Here is an 18,954-nt window from a genome sequence, read left to right as displayed (position 1 = left end):
AGCTCTCTGAGTTTACCAAAATCTGCCTTCCTGAAATCCATCATCTCTGTTTTGCTATTTTCCCTCCTACCAGTCCTTAGAATTGTGAATTCTATGATTTCATGATCACTTTCACCCAAGCAGCCTCCCACGTTCAAATTCTCGACCAAGTCCTCCTTATTTGTTAAAATCAAATCCAGAACAGTTTCTCCCCTGGTGGCTTTTTCAACTTTTTGGAATAAAAAATTGTCTCCAATGCAGTCTAAGAACTTATTGGATAGTCTGTGCCCCGCTGTATTAGTGTCCCAGCATATATCTGGATAGTTAAAGTCCCCCATCACCACCAAATCCTGGGCTCTGGATGATTTTGTTAGTTGTTTAAAAAAAGCATCATCCACCTCTTCCACCTGGTTAGGTGGCCTGTAGTAGACTCCTGACAGGACATCACCCTTGTTTTTTACCCCTCTTAAACTAACCCACAGACTCTGAACACGTCCATCTCCTATGTCCATCTCCACCTCAGTCCAAGTGTGCACATTTTTTATATATAAGGCAACATCTCCCCCCTTTTTTCCCTGTCTATCTTTCCTAACCAGGCTGTAGCCTTCAATACCAACATTCCAATCATGTGTATTATTCCACCAAGTTCCTGTGATGCCAATGATATCATAATTGTATTTATTTATTAGCACTTCCAGTCTTCCTGCTTATTACCCATACTTCTTGCATTGGTATATAGGCATCTTAGATATTGATTTGAACTTTCCCCCCAGTTTTTAATGAGTCCTGGATGAGATCATTACCAACATAGATGATAAGAACATCATTGTAATGGATAAGTACAAATCTGCCATAAGAAGTATTTTGGGGAAGTTCTATGTCCTGTGGGAGGACAGACTAGATTATCACATTGGTCCCTTCAGGCCTTAGAATCTATTTATCTGTGAAAGACAATATAGGAATGTGCTCACATGAGGAATTTGTGGTGCAGAAGATGATGAAATGAGATGGCTCCCGGTTTGTGGGGCTCCTAGTTAGGAGGATGATGCTGTTGTCAGTGAGGATGGGGAATGGCGCAAATGGCACAGTTGGGAGGAATGACAAGGAGCTTCATCTCTGATGTATTGAATTTAAGATGATTCTGAGTTACTGAAGAGCTTTGTAGACTCAGGATTATAAGGGAAGTAGCTAAAAACGAGCTGCAGCCAGCAGCCCAATGTGCTCTGCAGACTTAAGAAAAAAATCATGCTCAGCAGCCAGCTTCAGAAAAAAAACAAGGCCCCCCCCAGCCCCAACCCATCTGAAGGTTCCCAGGACTCCAGCCAGCCCCTGAAGAGAACGGCGCCCTCATGGACAGAGACCGAGCTATGTGATTTGCTTGGACTGTGGAAGGAGGAGGAGGTACTGAAAGAAATGTGGGGACAAGTGCTGAAATGTAGCTGCTAAACACATTCATTGGTTTGCCTGCCTGTCAGAACAGCTGACCAGGTGCAAGGCAAAGTTAAAGAACTATGGCAGGGGTATGCCAAGGCCAGGAATGCTTCCAAGCGATCGGGTGCAGGTCCCGTGACCTCTCCATATTATTGGGAACTACACTGCTTCCTGGGGCCCAGGAAGAGCTCCCCCTAGAGCCCTCCTGTGCCCCAGTGAAGAGGAAGAATCTGTAGCAAGTCACCCAACAGAGACAAGGCCAAAACCAGCCAGCTGTGCATCAGCGGAACCTGAGGAAGGTCTTTCCAGTAAGTACCTGATGGGGCACACACCTGAGTGCATTGGGTGGTGGTGCCCCAGCCACCAGTAGGACACCCACACAACTGGTGCACCCATGTCAGACACAGAACTGGTACCCTGCGACAGCACCACAAGCTGCATGCACAAAGAGTTGGGTGTGATGCTGGACCGTGAAAGAATGTCTGGGAACCTCTATGGAATATTTTATACACCTATGATGCGTGTTGCTGGGGGGTGTGGCTGGTGCTTGCAGTAGGGGCCTCCAACCACAAACCATGGACTGACTGTCTTCCTATCCATCCTTGCAGACATGCAGGAGGAGGACTGTGAGACCTCTGACACCATATTGCTCCATGGTTGGGGGGGGCGGTCATCACCCTCCACTGCCAGAAGAGGAGCATGGGTTTACCGTAGGTGGGGGTCACTGAGACTCATGGTTAAAGATCTCCCAAAGAGGGGCCCAAATGTCGACACCCTCATGTCAACCTGTTGGCTTGGGGCGGGGACCAGCTGGTCAAGGCTGGGACCGTACTCTGCCACCCACCCCAGAGGGAACACCTCTGGCTTATTCTCCACAGTGTTGTGAAGGACACAACAGGCATCCTCCACCTGGGGGATGTTCCATAGTCCCACCTCCAGGTGCATTAGGAGGCACCGCCATCAGCCCTTCAGGCATCCAAAGGCCCGCTGCACCACATTTCAGGCCCAGTTGAGGCGAGTGTTTAATGCCTCCTGGGAGAGGTCAGAGTGGCTGGTGTAGGGCTGCATCAGCCATGGCAATAGGGAGTTGGTGGAATCCGCTACCCTGCAGAGGGTCATCTCTGACCCTGATCTTCTGATGTGGGACAAATGTCTTGGCCTCCATGTGGTGACAGAGCCTGGAATTATGGAACACATGGACATCATGTATCTGTCCTGTCCAGTAGTAGTAGGCATCCTTCAGTCTGCATAGACTATGGATCGCGCCCTTAAAAGTTTCAATTGAAGACTTCATTTACAGCGTCTATTGTGACTATAAAGACCCACACGAGAGTGACAGTCCTTGCTGCATCTCTTGCAGATGTAGTGGGTGTCTGGCAAGTCCTTATTGTGCTTTCTGTGCGCTCGCTTCTCCTCTGCTAGCTGTCTGATCTTCATCTCGCCCTTCTGAAGGCCCTTGTGTAACCCCTGCCTCCATCTTCTGTGGTCGTCTGCTAGTTCTTCCCAGTTGTCCAGCTCGATGTCTACCTCTCTGAGGTCTCTCTTGCAGACATCTTTGTAACGCAACTGGGGGCGTCCGGGAGGTCTTTTGCCAGAGGCCAGCTCACCACACAGGATGTCTTTTGGAATCCTTCCATCGTTCATCCTGTGGACGTGGCCATGCCACCGGAGCCGACGCTGCCTGAGGAGGGTGTGCATGGTTGGGATTCCAGCTTGCTGGAGGATGGCGGTGTTGGTAACTCTGTCCTTCCATGATATTCCAAGGATGCACCTGAGGCAGCATAAGTGGAAGATGTTCAGCCTCTTTTCCTGGCGGGCATACAGGGTCCAAGTCTCGCTGCCATAAAGGAGGGTGCTGAGGATGCAGGCTCTGTAGACTTGCATTTTGGTGTGAGTGTACAGCTTGTTGTTATTCCACACTCTCTTGCTGAGTCTGGACAGAGTTGTGGCCGCTTTTCCGATCCTCCTGTTTAGCTCAGTGTCCAACGACAGGGTGTCAGTGATGGTGGACCCGAGGTAAACGAACTCGTGGACAACCTCTAACGTATAGTTGTCAATGCTGTTTGATGGGGATTCAGCAACATCCTGACCGAGTACATTCGTCTTCTTTAGGCTGATGGTAAGCCCAAAGTCCTTGCACGCTTTGGAGAACCGATCCAGCAGTTTTTGAAGCTGGTCTTCTGTGTGAGACACTACAGCAGCATCGTCTGCGAACAGCATGTCTCTGATGAGGACTTCTCGCACCCTGTCCAGCCCACATAAGTGTCCATGAAACATCCTTTGCTGTCCACCAACGCCTGTAGCACTGCTGAGTGGTAGCCTTTTCTATTGATGTACGTTCCTGTGCTGTGTTCTGGGGCGTGGGTGGGGATGTGCATCCCATCCAAGGCACCAAAGCACTTTGGAAAGCTGAGTGCTGTGAATCTCATGATGGCTGGCTTCACATCCCCATACGTGGATGATCCTGTGCTGCAGCTGGCATTGATGCCATGCACGATTTGCAGGAGAGGAAAGGTGCACAGTGTGATGACAGTTTCAGGGGGCGTTCACTGTACCCATCCCGGATGCCCTTGGCCCCCTGCCCCCTTCTGCCAAGATTCACCCTTTTCTGGGTTAAGACTCCACACTCCTGGTGATGACTGCATGAGCAGAGCATGACTAACCTCCATGACGACAGCCCTGATGGTGGCCTTGCCCACTCCAGACTGGTGACCCGCAGACCAGTAGCTGTCCAAGGTGGCCAGCTTCCAGATGGCGATTGCTACCTGGTTTTCAAGGAGGAAGGGAGGGCTCATGCGAGTGTCCTCGTTAGCCAAGCTGGGGACAAGCCGGTGGCAGAGCTCCTTGAAAGTCTGCTTGCTCATTCAAAAGTTCTGCAGCCAGCATGCATCATCCCAGTGCCCCAGCACCTGCTGCTGCAACCAGTCACACTGCTTCGGTGGCTCCGGAGTCGCTGGTGCACTCTGGGGAAATGCCAGCACCATCCTGAGTCGAGCAGCTCCAGAGCCCTGGCATTGGGGTTTGACCACAGAAGGAGTTGGAGAATGACAGTGAACAGCATGGACAGGTGGCCAACCAAGGCATGGAGTTGGAAGGAGCTGCTCTTGAGGATCCGTCAGGGACAGGCTGCAAAGCACTGTGAGGTCCATGCAGAGGCTGAGGGGCTTGTGAAACCTCTGTGAGCCAAAGCAGCTGCAGGGTGTGGGAATTTGGGAGGGGCCCTTTAAGGAAGCACCTGGCTGCAAGCCCCAGAAGGGCTTGTCAGCCATGTGACTCTGTCCGTGCTGTTTCCCGCACAGCTCTTTCAAAAGAGAACATGTGCATGTGTAAATGCTGTCTTTCGAAAGAGCCGACCCATCTTTCGAAAACCATTTTTGTGTGTGGATGGTCCCTTTCGAATGAGATCCTTTCAAAAGGGATTGAATGGAAAAAAATCGATTTTTAGATTTTCAAAAGAGATGTCTAATATAGACATAGCTGAATTGGTAGCATGGTGTTGTACCCTATGTAAAGGTGACCCCTGTCATGAGCTCAGCAATGAAAATAATGGTATTGACATCAGACCATTATACTGAGATAGGTTTTTAAAACTGCTTTAAAATAACTGTATTGTTCATGAATGTTCCTTGACAAAGATATTAGGAGATAAGTCTGCTGTCCACCAAAAATGAACTGTATGGTCAGAGGCATTGCAACGGATGCTACTTTCTCACTGTGCCTTCTTTCTGGTTTGGAAAGGCAATGTCTGTGAATGTAAGATTAGCTTAACCTCCACAACCACTGAATCTGTTGCTTCTCTTCTTAGCCTGCCAATGTAGTTGAGAAGTGTGATCTAAACATCTGTCCACTAGGAATTAGAGTTGAGAGCACGCGGAGTAACCAAACATCCATAACCATCTGGTTGTCACCACAAATCTGGAACAAACTGACTAGTGTTACGCTGGAGGAGAGAGGGCTGTCATATTTATCTACAGAGGAAAAAATATTTTAGAATCTTGGAGATAAAGAGAGGAATTATTGACTGTGACACTTGGGTTGCCTTCAACTAGATCCAGTCAAAACAGGAATCCTTTAGTTTAAACAGAGAGAGTACAAGTTGAACCTCTCTAGTCTGGCACCTTTGGGACCAGCCCTGTGCCAAACGAGAGAACTCACTGGTTCATGGGAGGTCAGTATTGTCTAGCAGCATTACCAACACCTCCACTGCTTACTGAGCTCTTAGATGACATTAAGGGGTAAATTACAGCTAAAGAACAGCGCAGAACGCTGAGAGGACTGGTGGCTGTAAGCAAACTTCATGCAACCATGGGAAACTTGGCCACACCCATAATAATAAGTGGGCATACGGCTACCTAAAATTATGCGGGATTATGTATGTTCCCAGATGAGGAAGTGCTGGACTAGAAAGGTTCAATGTGTTGTTGCTCCTTTTTGAAAACCAGTCCAGAATCACTGCTAATTCTACATAGTGGTATTTGCAGAGTCTCTGTGTCAAAACAGCGGGCAAATGTCCATCTCTGGACTGGGGCAGGATCAGGCTCCAGCTGAATCAGAAGCAGGCTGTCACAGCTATCACGCAGCTGAGGATGTTGTGACAAGGTAGTAACACTGAGCAGACTGGATTGGAGCTACTTTTGTTTGGCGCCTGTACGCGTACCAGGAGGGCAGGTGGAGGAGAGATTACATGATTACACCCTTGTTGTTCGACTGGACCATTTGGACTCATGGGCTACTACCCCAAATAGCTCCTCAGAACTCAGCTGCAGGATGCTCATCACACACTGGTTGTGTTAATCCTTACATTGGCAGCATGAGTAACACACAGCTACTGACATCTCTGAATGAAAATGTCTCACTTTGATATTTCTTCTCTGATTAGCTATACTTGTGGCTTTACTGCTAAGATGCTGTTCTTCATACTTGCCCAGATGTGTGATATTTAAAATGCAGTTAATTGTGTAATCATCATTACTTTTGGAAAATTTACCTTTAAAGCAGGGTTCATATTATGGTGTTTAAGGCCAGAGTGGACCACCAGACCATCTAGTCCAGAGACAGACAATAAGATGATGGTGGTTCACCTGGGAGAACCCATGTTGGGCCGTTGCCACTGTATTTACTTGAGCCTCCACAGGTACAGACAATTGCGGCTCCTGTTGGCTCTGGATCTCTGTTCCCAGCCAATGGGAGCTGCAGGAAGTGGCACAGGTTGGGACACCACTTCCCACAGTTCCCAGTGCCTGGGAATGGTGACCCATGGCTACCAAAAGCTAAAAGTGCCCATAGCTGCGGAGGCACAGGTAAATATGGCAGCAGTTTGCAGGCACTAACCCGGATGAACTGGATATGGCCCATAGGCCAGTATTTGCCTGCAGTTGATCCAATACGTCACAGGATACTGGCATCACCCAATCTTTCTTACACACGAGAGGGCCTGGAAATATTTAGTTAGGCAATTATAAAAGACGTTAAACTAGGCTAAGCATGTGGAAATGGTGGGCTTTGGAATCCAGCATTTGGATGTCAGTTTGAGGCTACTAATTTTAAGTACAAAGCTGGGTTAAATTCCAACAATGCAGTTAGTCTCTTTCTTGTTATCTTTGCTGAGGCTTGGAAGGATTAGATTTTGAGTCAAAATACCAATAGAAAAATATATATTTCTATGTTAACAATCAAAATTTACATATAGGCAAAGTAAGAAAAAATCTGATACAAAACTTGATCAAAGTATTGTGTTAAGTGATGTTGACCATTTGTGTTTTGGTGGTTAAAAGCTTTAGCTTTTTTAAATCTCAACCTCGATTGTCACAAAATAATTATTTTCTGACACCCCCCCCATTGTTTGACCCCCTCCTTCATAATTTCTCACAACAATAAATTTTTAAATCAGTGGTACAGTTTTGAAATGCTTAAAATAAACAAAATACCTGTCAAACTTCTCCCATGCCTATCCTTACTGCATGTCCCTTATCAGCTAACAGCTTCTAATTAGACCAATTTAGATTTTTTTTTTCTCCCAGACTTCCCATTTGTTACAAATGGTATCAGGTCAACGATTTTGAGATTTCCTTTAAATGGGGTTAAGGAGTTTAGTTTCAATATTTTATAGAAGAGAATATACTTCCAGGGACTTCCAATCAGTTCGTGTTTTGAAAACTTCAGCCTACAAAATGTTTTATGTATGTTGTGATATAGAGTCACTTTGAAGGTTAGTCAGCTTCTTAGCAGTAATGGTATTTGATTCTTGTGCAACTGAGTGTGTCATTTTTGTTCTGTACACAGAAATGTCATTTAATCAGGAGCCTGGAAGTTGAGTTTTATTACACTGGGTATTAAATAGAACAGACAGCATTTTTTATAGGTTTAAGGGTTTTTTCTTTTTGAACATCACCATATCTGTAGGACTGCAAATTGGTTAAGACAGCTGGGCTGATTATTTGAAGGCCATTCTGAATGTCTGTGAAATCTAATAAAAGGGTCTATAAGGCGACCTCACATTATTTGGAGACCAAAGTAGAAAACATAATCTGAAGGGTGCAAATAAAACCAATTAAAATTTGTAATGATCTCAATTTAGAGTTAGGACATATCTTCATTAGATTTTAGCACCATAGTGGCAGACAGAAGACTATGACTGGGTAATTGGTACCAGGTGTGTTTGAGAAGTGGGAGAAGGAAGAATTTATAAAAAGCTCAGACAAGAACAGAGCAAAGGGGAGGTGTGGAAGTCAAGCAGCAATTTGCAAAATGTGACCCTGGAAAAAGCTAGCAAATGAGAGAGCTTGTGGGCCTTCTGTTGGCAAAAGAGGCTTGAGGATTTCTATTCTAAGACACTGCCCCTTTTAGGTTCTTGTTTCCTTTTGGTCATGTCTACATTACAGCAATCTTTCAAAAGATGATCTCCCAGAAGAGCTCCTCTGGAAGATCTTCTTTCGAAAGAACATGCCCACACAGAAAAAAGTATATCAAAAGATTGAGCCACTCTTTTGAGAGTGTCCACCCAGCTTCCGCTCTTTCAAAAGAATAGGCCAGGGATTGAAAAATTTGGCACCATAAGGACAGCAATTTTGCAAAAAGGGCCCTTGGAGAGTCTACATGTGCTTTTTTTCAAAAGAAGCTTTCAAAAGGAGGTGCTCTTCCTGATCTTGGAGTGGAAGAGAGCTTCCGGAAGAAAACCCACATTCTTTTGATTTTGGATCAAAAGAGCGCATTTTGTATGTGGACACTTGGTGTGTTCTTTTGAAAAAGGGCCTGATTTTCCAGAAGAACTTGTTAGTGTAGACATGAATGGCTACGTCTATACTGGGACGCTACATTGAAATAGCTTATTTCAACATAGCAAAATTGAAATAAGCTATTTCGACGTGTCACATCCACACATCCTCCAGGGCTGGTGCCGTCGACGTTCAACATCGAGGTAGGAAAGCACTAAATCGAAATGGGCCCCACAGGGGAGCATCTACACACAAAAGCAGCCCCAATCAGAATAAGGGGGCTAGGAAAGCCTTTGGATGGGGTCACAGGGCGGACTAGCCCTTCTGGGCAACAGCAAGTGGCTCCGTTAAAGTGCCCCTCCCAGGCACACTTTTCCTGCACAGCACAGGTCCTCAGAGCCCACAACTGCTTGCAGTACCCATGCATGCAGCATAGACCCCCAGCAGCAGCAGCAGCAGGCAGAAGCGCACATGGCCGTCTCCATGGCAGTGGCCGCCCAGCACCTCCTGGAAGATGAGCTGTCCTCCTCAGGGGATGAAGGAGCCACCCCAGACCACCATGTGGCCCCCCCGCCAGGCGCACCGCCGGCTATGGAGTTACCCCACCAGCACAGAGTGGTGGGAGCGGCTGGTGCTCGAGGAGTGGGACGACGACCGCTGGCTCCGGAATTTCTGGATGAGCCAGCAGACTTTCCTCGAGCTCTGCCAGTGGCTCATCCCTGCCCTGCGGCACCAGGACACTCCCATGCGTCATGTCCTCACCATCGAGAAATGGGTCGGCATCTCTGTCTGGAAGCTGGCCACTCCAGACAGCTACCGATCCATAGGACAGCAGTTCAGTGTGGGCAAGGCCACCGTCGGGGCTGTCGTCGTGGAGGGGGGATCCTGGGGGAAGGGGGGACCCTGGGGGCAGCGCGGGGGAGGGCCAGATACACCCTGCACACCCCTCACGGGTGCTCATCTCCTTCCCCCACAGGTGGTCTGGGTGCTGAATGCTCTGCTGCTCCACAGGCTCATGCGTCTCGGGGATCTGGATACGGCCATCATGGGGTTTGCTGGCATGGGATTCCCTAACTGCTTTGGGGCACTAGACAGGACCCACATCCCCATCTGTGCCATGGAGCACAGTGGAGGACGCTTCTGGAACAGGAAGGGCTAGCACTCGGTGGTCCTCCAGGCCATGGTGGACAGCCAGGGCCACTTCCTTGACATATATGTTGGCTGGCCTGGCAGCACCCATGAAGCCTGGGTTTTTAGGAACTCGGGCTTGTGCCGTTGGCTGGAGGCGGGGACCTATGTCCACCAGAGGGCGATCCCTCTGGGAGACACCACCGTACCCCCCCGTCTCATGGCAGATGCAGCCTACCCCCTCCAGCCCTGGCTCATGTGCCCCTACATGGGCCACCTCAGCGCCAGCCGGGAGCAGTTCAACACCTGCCTGAATCGTGCATGCCAGGTAGTTGAGTGGACTTTTGGCCACCTCAAAGGCCGCTGGAGGTGCCTCCTTATCCGTCTGGACGTGGGGCTCCCCAACATCCCCCAGGTTGTGGGCATGTGCTGCACACTCCACAACCTGGTGGAGAGCAAGGGGGAGGCATTCGTGCAGGGCTGGGCTGTGGAGGCTGGCATGGCCTACCTGTAGCCAGCCACCGCCCCAAGCCACCAAGCCGACCACGAGGGGCTCCAGATCTGGGAGGCCCTGTGGGCCCATTTTGACAAGGCTGTGGGTTGAGCGCCGGCAGGACCAGCCTGGTGGGCCACCCACCACTCCCCCCCAACTGCCCACAACACACTACACTACCCCCATCCCACACTGCTGTTCCCTGAAAGCTCACGACACGTTTGTTTTGTTTTAAATAAACCGAATATTCTTGAAACCCAAAAAAAAACGATGAACTTTCTAAACATCAGGGGGGTGGGACAAGGCAACTATTTACAATAATGGGGGGGACTATGTACAAAGGGGGGGCCTGGGGGGCCCAGTCCTTGGTCCCCTTTCCCCCTACTGTCCAGCACCCGGCTTGGGGGGGCGCAACCCACATCTGGGCCAGAGGCCCCGTCAAGGCTGGGTGGGGGCCGTGAGGACTGGTAGGTATGGCCTGGCTGGCTCTTGAGCCCCTCGCTCCCCCTCCTCAGCAGGCTCCAGGGCGGGTGGAGAGCAGCTGGAAGGGACAGCGGCTGGAGCGGTGGGGATGTGCCATCCTCTCAGCGATCCACTCAAAGGTGCTCATGAAGGACCCCCAAGCCTCCTGGTGCCAAGCCAGCACTCCTCTACTTGCAGGCGGCTCTCTGACACCTCCACCTGGCGCTGGAGGGTGGTGAGGAGCTGGGGGTCAGTGGCTGCCCGCGGCTGGCTCTGGTGGTGGCAGGCTCATCCTGGGGCCGGTCCCTGCTCCGCCGCTTGGCTGCCACGGTGTGATGTCCCTGGTGGGCTGGCCGGCATGACGGATGTGGTGCCTGTGCTGTTGTGGACCTCAGATGGTGCAGTAGAGCCGGGAACAGTGAAGACAGCCATTAGTCTGGGCCCTGACCCATGGCCCATGCCCCCAACCCCTGCGCTGCTGGGTCCCCATCCCCTGTCCCCTAGGGATGATGATGGGTGTGGTGTCCCCCTCGTGGGTGACCGCCTTCGGGGGTGCTGCTCCCCCCTATCCCCAGGAATGGGGCATGGCGCCATCCTGGGGGGCAGGTGCTAATGGGCTCTGAGGGATGTGCCACTGCTGTCCTGTGGCCACGGTCTGGCTGGGCCATGGTGGGCTGGGGTCAGCTGGGTGTGTGGAGGGCTCTGGTCACGTCCTTTGCCCCGCGCCCCTTAACCCGAGGGTGTGCACCGGGAGCACATACCTGACAGTCTGCTCCCACAGTCGGGGGATACCCAGTGGGCGGACAACCTGTTGGAGCTGTGGAAGGGGAGGTTAATCAGGAGCCCCCTGTTGCTGGAGCCCTCCTCCTTGTCCTCCACTGTGCCAGAGGTGGGCTCCTTTGGGGGCCTCTGGGGTGCAGGGCTGGCCTCTGGGCTCGACTCCGGCTTCAGAGACTGTTGGGGCTCCTCGGCTGAGGTGTCAAGGGTGGCCGGGTGGAGGGGGAGGAGGTATACCAGGGGCCCAGGATCTCCCTGAGCTCTCTGTAAAAGGGGCAAGCAGTGAGGGTGGCTCCAGACCGGCTGGCCGTGTCCCAGACCTGAGTGTAACCCTGCTGCAGCTCCTTGACTTTACTTCTGACATAGTCAGGAGTGCGGACAGGGAGACCCCAGGCAGCCAGGCCCTCAGCCAACTGGGCAAACGCATCTGCATTCCACAGCTTGCTCCCTATTACCTGGAGCACCTCCTCCTCACCCCAAAACCCCAGCAGATCCTGAATCTTGGCATCTGACCAGGAGGGTCCCCGCCACCTCTTTCCCCCCGGCTGGACAGCTGGGAGCCCTGGGTCCCCCTGGGAGGTGTGCCCTGGGGGCACTCGGGGGGCTAGCTGGCTGCCATGGGCACTGGACGGGGGATTGGGGTGTCTGGAGGGCATGCAGGCTATGCACATGTCTGTGCTGCTGCCTGCACGCTCTCAGCTTCCTGCCACAGGAAATCAGGGGGCATGGAGCTTTAAGGGGCTGCTGCACGCGGTGACCATAGAGCCCGGGGCTAGCCAGAGCATCTCTCAACCCCTCAGCTGGTGGCCACCATAGAGAACCCCGCTATTTTGACATAGCAGGACGTGGATCGTCTACACATGCCCTACGTTGGATGTCGAAGTAGGGCGCTATTCCCATCCTCTGATGGGGATAGCGACGTTGATGTCTCGCTGCCTTACGTTGATTTCAACTTTGAAATAGTGGATGGCGCGTGTAGACACGCTGGGCGCTATTTCGAAGGTGGCCCAGCTATTTCAAAATAGCTGGTTAGTGCAGACACGGCTCATATGTTTAAAAATTAAATTAATCGTCTCCAAATTTTACTATGACTTACCAATAATAATGGTGTAGAATGCTGTGTTCTTTCAAAAGCAAGTATGTAGTCTGTTGGAATGGTCACAATCATTTTGCCCTTTTCCTGAAGTTTTTTCTTTCATCTACCAAGTCTTTTCTCTTCTTGGAATAGTTTAACTGGGTTCATGGAAAGAGGAACATGCCTGAGAAATTCACTTCAAGTCTTTCAAGCACATTATCAGGCTGGAGAAAGATGAAATAAAACACCTAATTTCTTTAGATTTCAGGAAGGCCTTTGATGGAATATACAACAGACTGATTTTAAAATGTCTTCATGTTACACACACAAGGAACTATTGTAACGGATTTAAAACTGATCTGGAGATGAGGAATGTAGGCATTGTGAAAGGAAGTTGTTTTGTATGGATTGAGATGGGTTGCTGTAGAGGGATAAATCACTTTTAATTGGGTGTTTTTGGTTAGGGTAGAAGTCTGTGCACAAAAAAGGCATAAAAGGGTACATGAGATATTAACCAAAAATAAGCAGAGGCCATATTTTATACTACAGCTAATAGATTAGGAAATAATTTGAAAGATGGATGATCATGGATGCTAATGTCTACATGCTGTGTTTCAACAGAGTACACCAACGTTTTCCAGATGATCTCTGAAGCTACTGATATTATAAATAATACATTCTAAAGAGAATTTGAGTGCAGTGCCACACTTGTACTCCATGTAAATGAAGATTTTATACTACAAGGACTTTCTTGAGTCTGGTGGGCTTAAGTGTATCAGTTTTTTGTTTATAATGTGTAAAACTGTCTGGCCCTGCTATCTGCGTATTTCATGTAAAATTTACAGATTATTGAGACAAAGAGAAACCTTGGATTCTTGTAAATTGCAGAGACCTGCCAACTCACTGTTGGCGTACTGGCAGAGTGAACAAGTTATCCAGCATGCAATACTTTTTGTCATGTGTTTGTACAACACTTAGCAAAATAGGATTCTGGTCCATCAGTCCATTAGTGGGACTCTGAGGCACTGTAGCAATACAGGTAATAATAATACCTATGTTTTAGGCATTTGTGTGCTTAAACATACAGACCTCAATTTGTAAGCAAGTTCCTCCATCTGAGGAGTGGTTTTAACAGTGTTTAAGTCCTAGCTATGAAAAACAGCAGTATCTTGTTGTTTGGATTTTTTAAGGTTTTATGTGTGACAGGGATAGATGGGAGTGGGGAAAAGACTTCTGAAATGGGGCTAAAGACATTTTTAAGTGATTTTTGGATTGGATTGAATCTAATGATCTGAATTTTCAGCTGGCCTCAAGCTGGCCTCAGAAATTGAACCTGCGTACACACTGTATCAGAGGGGTAGCCATGTTAGTCTGTATCTCCAAAAACAACAAGAAGTCCTGTGGCACTTTATAGACTAACAGATATGCTGAAGCATAAGCTTTCGTGGGCAAAGACCCCACTTGTCAGGTGTGGTTTCTAAGTATATTAGTGTAACTAAACAGATTACCTCTATCATTTTATCATGTGTATGTTCTATTTGCACCAGCAGTGTGTGTTAAATATGGAAATTTAGTGCACATATAAAAATCTTTGTGTGCATTTATTGATACGCACGTGTGTATATATATTTGTATGTGTACATACATACACACACACACACACACACAAAGTGGACTTGACAGCAACGTGACAAATTGAAAAACTATTTTGCTAATTCATTTATCATGCATCCTTGATAACTGCAATTGCTTTAGTCTACTAATACATCCACACATCCCTAAGCCTATTCAAATGACTGCCATATTTTATTGTAAAAGGGAACTGCATGCAGAGATGTTTTCATCCATCACCCCTGTCGATCAGTCCTCCTGAGGCCTAGGGTGGGCATAGTGTTTTGTGAGAGTCCTAGAGGTTATTTTATGAGAGGGGCACTCAGTGGAGGTTGGCTTATAGATTGAGTTGGTTATACATTTTTTGTTACATGTCAAAAGTGCTTAGAGCTTTGGTCTCCTTTTACAAAATATTTTACAAATAAAAATGATGTGTACATGTGTATAACCATTGAGAAGCGCGAGATAATTCTTAATGGGAATCTCCATAATAGTGATTTACTGTAGAAGTGTGATAGCTAAAAGGCAGGTGTGTGCTGTAAAATTTCTTAGAAGTGTGCTAAGAGTTACATTTACTTAATTATTCTTGGCATTAATATAAGTAAAAGTTCATCCATAAAATGCTCTGACTTTCTGAATCCACTTTAGCTTTAATTTGCTTCAGTGAAATGTTTTGAAGCTGGAAGAGATATTTTGTGATTGGAGTTTGTAATCCCACGAGGGATTACACCATTGTCTGATTCAAAGTTTCCTGCTGTTGCAATATGTGTTATTTCACAGGGATAAGAAGTAATTCCCTATCAGACTCTTGTGCAGAGATTGTTGCCAGGGAATGTTATCCAGTGTTAGTGAGGCATTCTTTTGCTGCTGTAGTAAATGCATTACATATATTATAAGCTTATTTTTTAATATGCTTATAAATTTTCTCTCAGTTCACTTCATCTGGAAGTTATATTCTCCAGGAGTGAATATGCATTTTTCCAGAACCAATAGTTTGTTAAAATACCATAGCCATTTTAAAAATTTTGTGCAGACAATTTTTGACATGCTAGACAGTTGCCATCTCCTTCATAGTCCTTACATCTCTTTGTCTTAGTTTGCAGATCACGGATCAAATGGATGGTAATGAACCTATGTCAGTCCAGCTGCAGTTTGTGTTCACAAAGTCTACATACTTTGAGACTTTTTTTAGTGTCAGTGTTACCACATGTACAAACACATACCCTATGTCTAGATATGTCAGGGATATCGTTTTCAGTTGAAATATCTGAAAGCAATTATCGTCTTCTGAAAGCAGAGATACTTAAGCTTCATGTAGGGCAGATTTCATCTACAATGTGTAGCTGGACTAAGCCATTCACAGCCACAGTATACTCAAATTAAATACTTTTGCTGTGAGAAGCAGAAAGAACTGGATAATATTGACAAATATTTATGTATTAGCATATTTTTCTGACATTGTTTGGGTCCATAGCTTAATTAAGGGGTTTGATTTCTTGTTTTTGGTTGTTGGGTTTTTGGAAAGTAAAAGGAAAATGTACATGTTTTATTGAAATGATTGTATTTTTATGAATTTTTTTAATTTCTGATTTCTTATGTAAAGGGATTGTTAAAATTTTCAATTTAAATTTTTAGTATTTTTAAAATGGGAATTCTGTCAAGTATATTTTTTCTTCATCCCTATAAACTCTTAGAATTTGCTATGTTTTAACAAAAAAGTCTATAGTTAATTTGCTTTCCAACAACATTTCTTGTAGTTTTAAAACTTTAAGTACTGATTTAGCTGTGCCAAAACAAAACAGTGCTCCAGATGTCTCTGCTCTTTTTCTGTAAGGTTTATTGAGAAGCAATCCTATTCCAGTTTCATCCTACTTTTCTGGCTCACCTTGGTTCAGTCTGTTTCAACATTCCATGCAGTTATGTCAGTTTGAGGACCATACTTGATTTGATGATTATCTCTTTTCGCTTTTGGTTTTATGAGAAGCAATCCCATTTCAGGCACATACTACTTTCCTGACACAGCCTAACCCTTACATTGCTTTAAGTTATGGTTAGTGGAAATAGTATGCCAAATTCGATGATCCCAGCTCTCACCATTTAAGAGTAGTTCTTAAACAAACAAACAAACAAACAAACAAACAAACATTAAAACTCTTTAGAACATAGAATAATTTTGTAAGAGTCTTCCTAAAATTCTAAACTCATATATTATTTATGTAAAATTTCCTATCTGACTAGTGTAATTATTACACTACATGGTGCTGGTGGGTGGTGTGGTAGTGTTTTATATTGTAGTTTCATGTAGAGAAGGGCTCTCATCACAGATCGTGGTCATCCTGTGCTGGGCATAGTACAATCAACTTAAAAAGTTACACTCTCTCTCCTGGGAGCCCTGCAATCTGAGTACATATTTACTAATTATACATCCTAAAACAAGGTTAAACACTTGTGATGTTCAAGAGTTTAAACTGATCATTGCTGTTGATAAGGCATGCTGTGAAGGATTAAACTGTCAGGTGCTGGATGCCAGACCTGGTTAAACCAATGCTCTGATGCAATATGGCAAGTCCCGAGCCAGTATCGCAAGTCCTCAGTTTACACTTCTGTTTAAGTAAAAATCAGAATTATGAATTACATAGAAGCACCTTGTATGACTTTTCCAGTTTAATATTTTCCTGTAAATTTCCTTTTCTGATTGTATTTTTAGGTTGTGCTGGTCAGTGGACATCTGGACAGCTGGGATGTCGGGCAGGGAGCCATGGATGATGGTGGTGGAGCATTTATATCATGGGAAGCTTTATCTCTTATTAAGGATCTTGGTAAATATTTTTCTAAAGAAATGTTCCAATGTGTGAGACTTCCAAGATACTCACTATAATATATATATATATATATATATATATGTTAATTGAAAATAGTCATCAGCTCTCCCATGGTGAGCACAAATTCAGAAAAATATTCCTAAAGATTTCGCTCTCATGCCACTTTCCTCTTCGTAAGATGTAACAAAGAAGAAAAAAAATGTATATAGAGTGTTTGAACATTCATACCCCTCACCAACATATAATGAAAGTTTGTACATAAATGTATGTTAGAATAAGGACACTCTATGGAATGTATATTTCTATATTGCCTTAAGAGCTCATATAATTAGAATGCAATTTTCTAATGGTGTGTGCACTGTTTAACCAGGGCAGAGGGGATGAGGAGGTATGTTGCTTTCATGTTGCTGGTAAAGTGAAAAAACAACATTCATGGAATCTTATTGTCCTAGACACTGAGCTTCGAAGGGGGGAGGGAATGCAGGGTCCCAGCGACATTCACCATGGGCACCAGGTTCCTGCAGCCTGGGAGGCTCTCTGCACTTCTCTCACATCTGCAGGCGGCAATCCTGCAGCTCCCATTGGTTGTGGTTCCTAACTAATGGCAGGTACAGACCCAGCTGTCTGGGCAGGGGCAGCGCACAGAGCCTCCTTGGCTGCCTGTGCGCCATGGGGCTGCAGGAACCACTCTGGTGGCTGCTTCTGTGAGCTTCGTGGAGCCAGGACCTAGTGAGTCTGCCTTAGTGCTGGGTCCCCACTGCACTGCTGACTGACTGTGAAGCAGCCTGGTTGCCGTGCCAACTGGTGCTGCCATGGTCCCTTTTCAATGAGGTGATCCAGTCAAAAACTGGACGTCTGGCAAGCCTAGTCAGAGAGCCACAGGGCAGATCTGCAGAGCCACTGTTGCTCAGGGTCTCATGGGTAGTAGTTTGTGTTGTGTCTACTCCCCACAGTGCTCCCTGGCTGCGCTCAATGGCCTCCCAGTGGCACTACAGGAACATCAGATCCCCCAGGCTCTGCAGATCTGGGTTCTAGTCAGAGCCATCCTGTTCATTGGACTGTTCTGAGCAGCCACCCTAGTTCCCCACACTTTGTCAGGGGGAGTGCAGGGCCCTGGGCAGCTGTGGGAATTCCTGGGGGGGCCTGGTTTCCCCTAGGGAGTGACTGGGGCCTACTTCTCTCCTCCCTCCATCTGTTATCAGCTCTCAGCTTTATAGAAGCCTCGCCTGTTCCCTGATAGGTGGGCTTCTTTGTCCCCAAGGCTCTCCACACAGCCTCACGCTTCCTCAATGCTGTGCAATTGGGTAGCTGAGCCCAGGCCTAATTTAGCCCTCTCAGGACTAGTGTGGGGATTATATCCGATCACAGGATGGTTTCTCCGAGTCCCAGTATTCCTTCAATTAGAGTGTTGTGACAGTGTCTGATCGATTTGCTTAGGTTCCCTTGTCTGCGTATCTTGAAAAGTACATAGAAGCTTCCTGTAGTGGACTCATGGGGGATGAGGTTGTAGAGTTTCTCCTGGAATTGTTTGGGGAAAGAGTTGATGATATCCTTAAATTCCTGGGTAAATTGTGGTGTGGGATCTTCTATGAGTTCCTTTCAGTAGATGTTGTTGGAGACTTGTCGGTTGGCCTCATTCACGTGGTCATCGTGGTTGAGGACTGTGATGGTGTCCCCTTTGTCTGCTGGTTCAGTTGCTGTCTGGGGTAAGGTTGCAGGAACTGTATAGCTGTCCTCAGGGTGGTGGAGAGCTTGCGGTAGACATGTGTTTGTTAAGGATTTCACAGTCAATCAACTTAACGATCAAGAATGTATTTTTGTCTGCTCTGTGGAATCCAGACAGATGATTGTTTTCTTATGATTGTTGGTGGGGACATGGTAGTTTGAGTGTTGTCATAATTCTTATGAAAAAATTATTTGAGGCAGAATTGTGGTGTCAAGTTCTATGCTGGGATAGCAGAC

The 18,954-nt window shown here is 47.0% G+C and overlaps 1 protein-coding gene across 5 annotated transcripts in view; it reads left to right on the top strand.

Moving 5' to 3' along the window:
* CPQ (carboxypeptidase Q) overlaps window positions 1–18,954 on the top strand; it is a 352,558-nt gene that overhangs the window by 217,139 nt on the left and 116,465 nt on the right. For all 5 annotated transcript variants that reach the window (XM_074985680.1, XM_074985678.1, XM_074985679.1 and 2 more), the window contains one exon: window positions 16,878–16,989. In XM_074985680.1, the coding sequence (XP_074841781.1) occupies window positions 16,878–16,989 (112 nt within the window). The remainder of the gene's footprint in view (window positions 1–16,877; window positions 16,990–18,954) is intronic.

The sequence above is a fragment of the Carettochelys insculpta genome, chromosome 2 (genome assembly GCF_033958435.1).
Source record: "Carettochelys insculpta isolate YL-2023 chromosome 2, ASM3395843v1, whole genome shotgun sequence".
In the NCBI taxonomy this organism is placed as follows: Eukaryota; Metazoa; Chordata; order Testudines; family Carettochelyidae; genus Carettochelys; species Carettochelys insculpta.
This window is presented reverse-complemented; position numbering and strand designations above follow the sequence as displayed.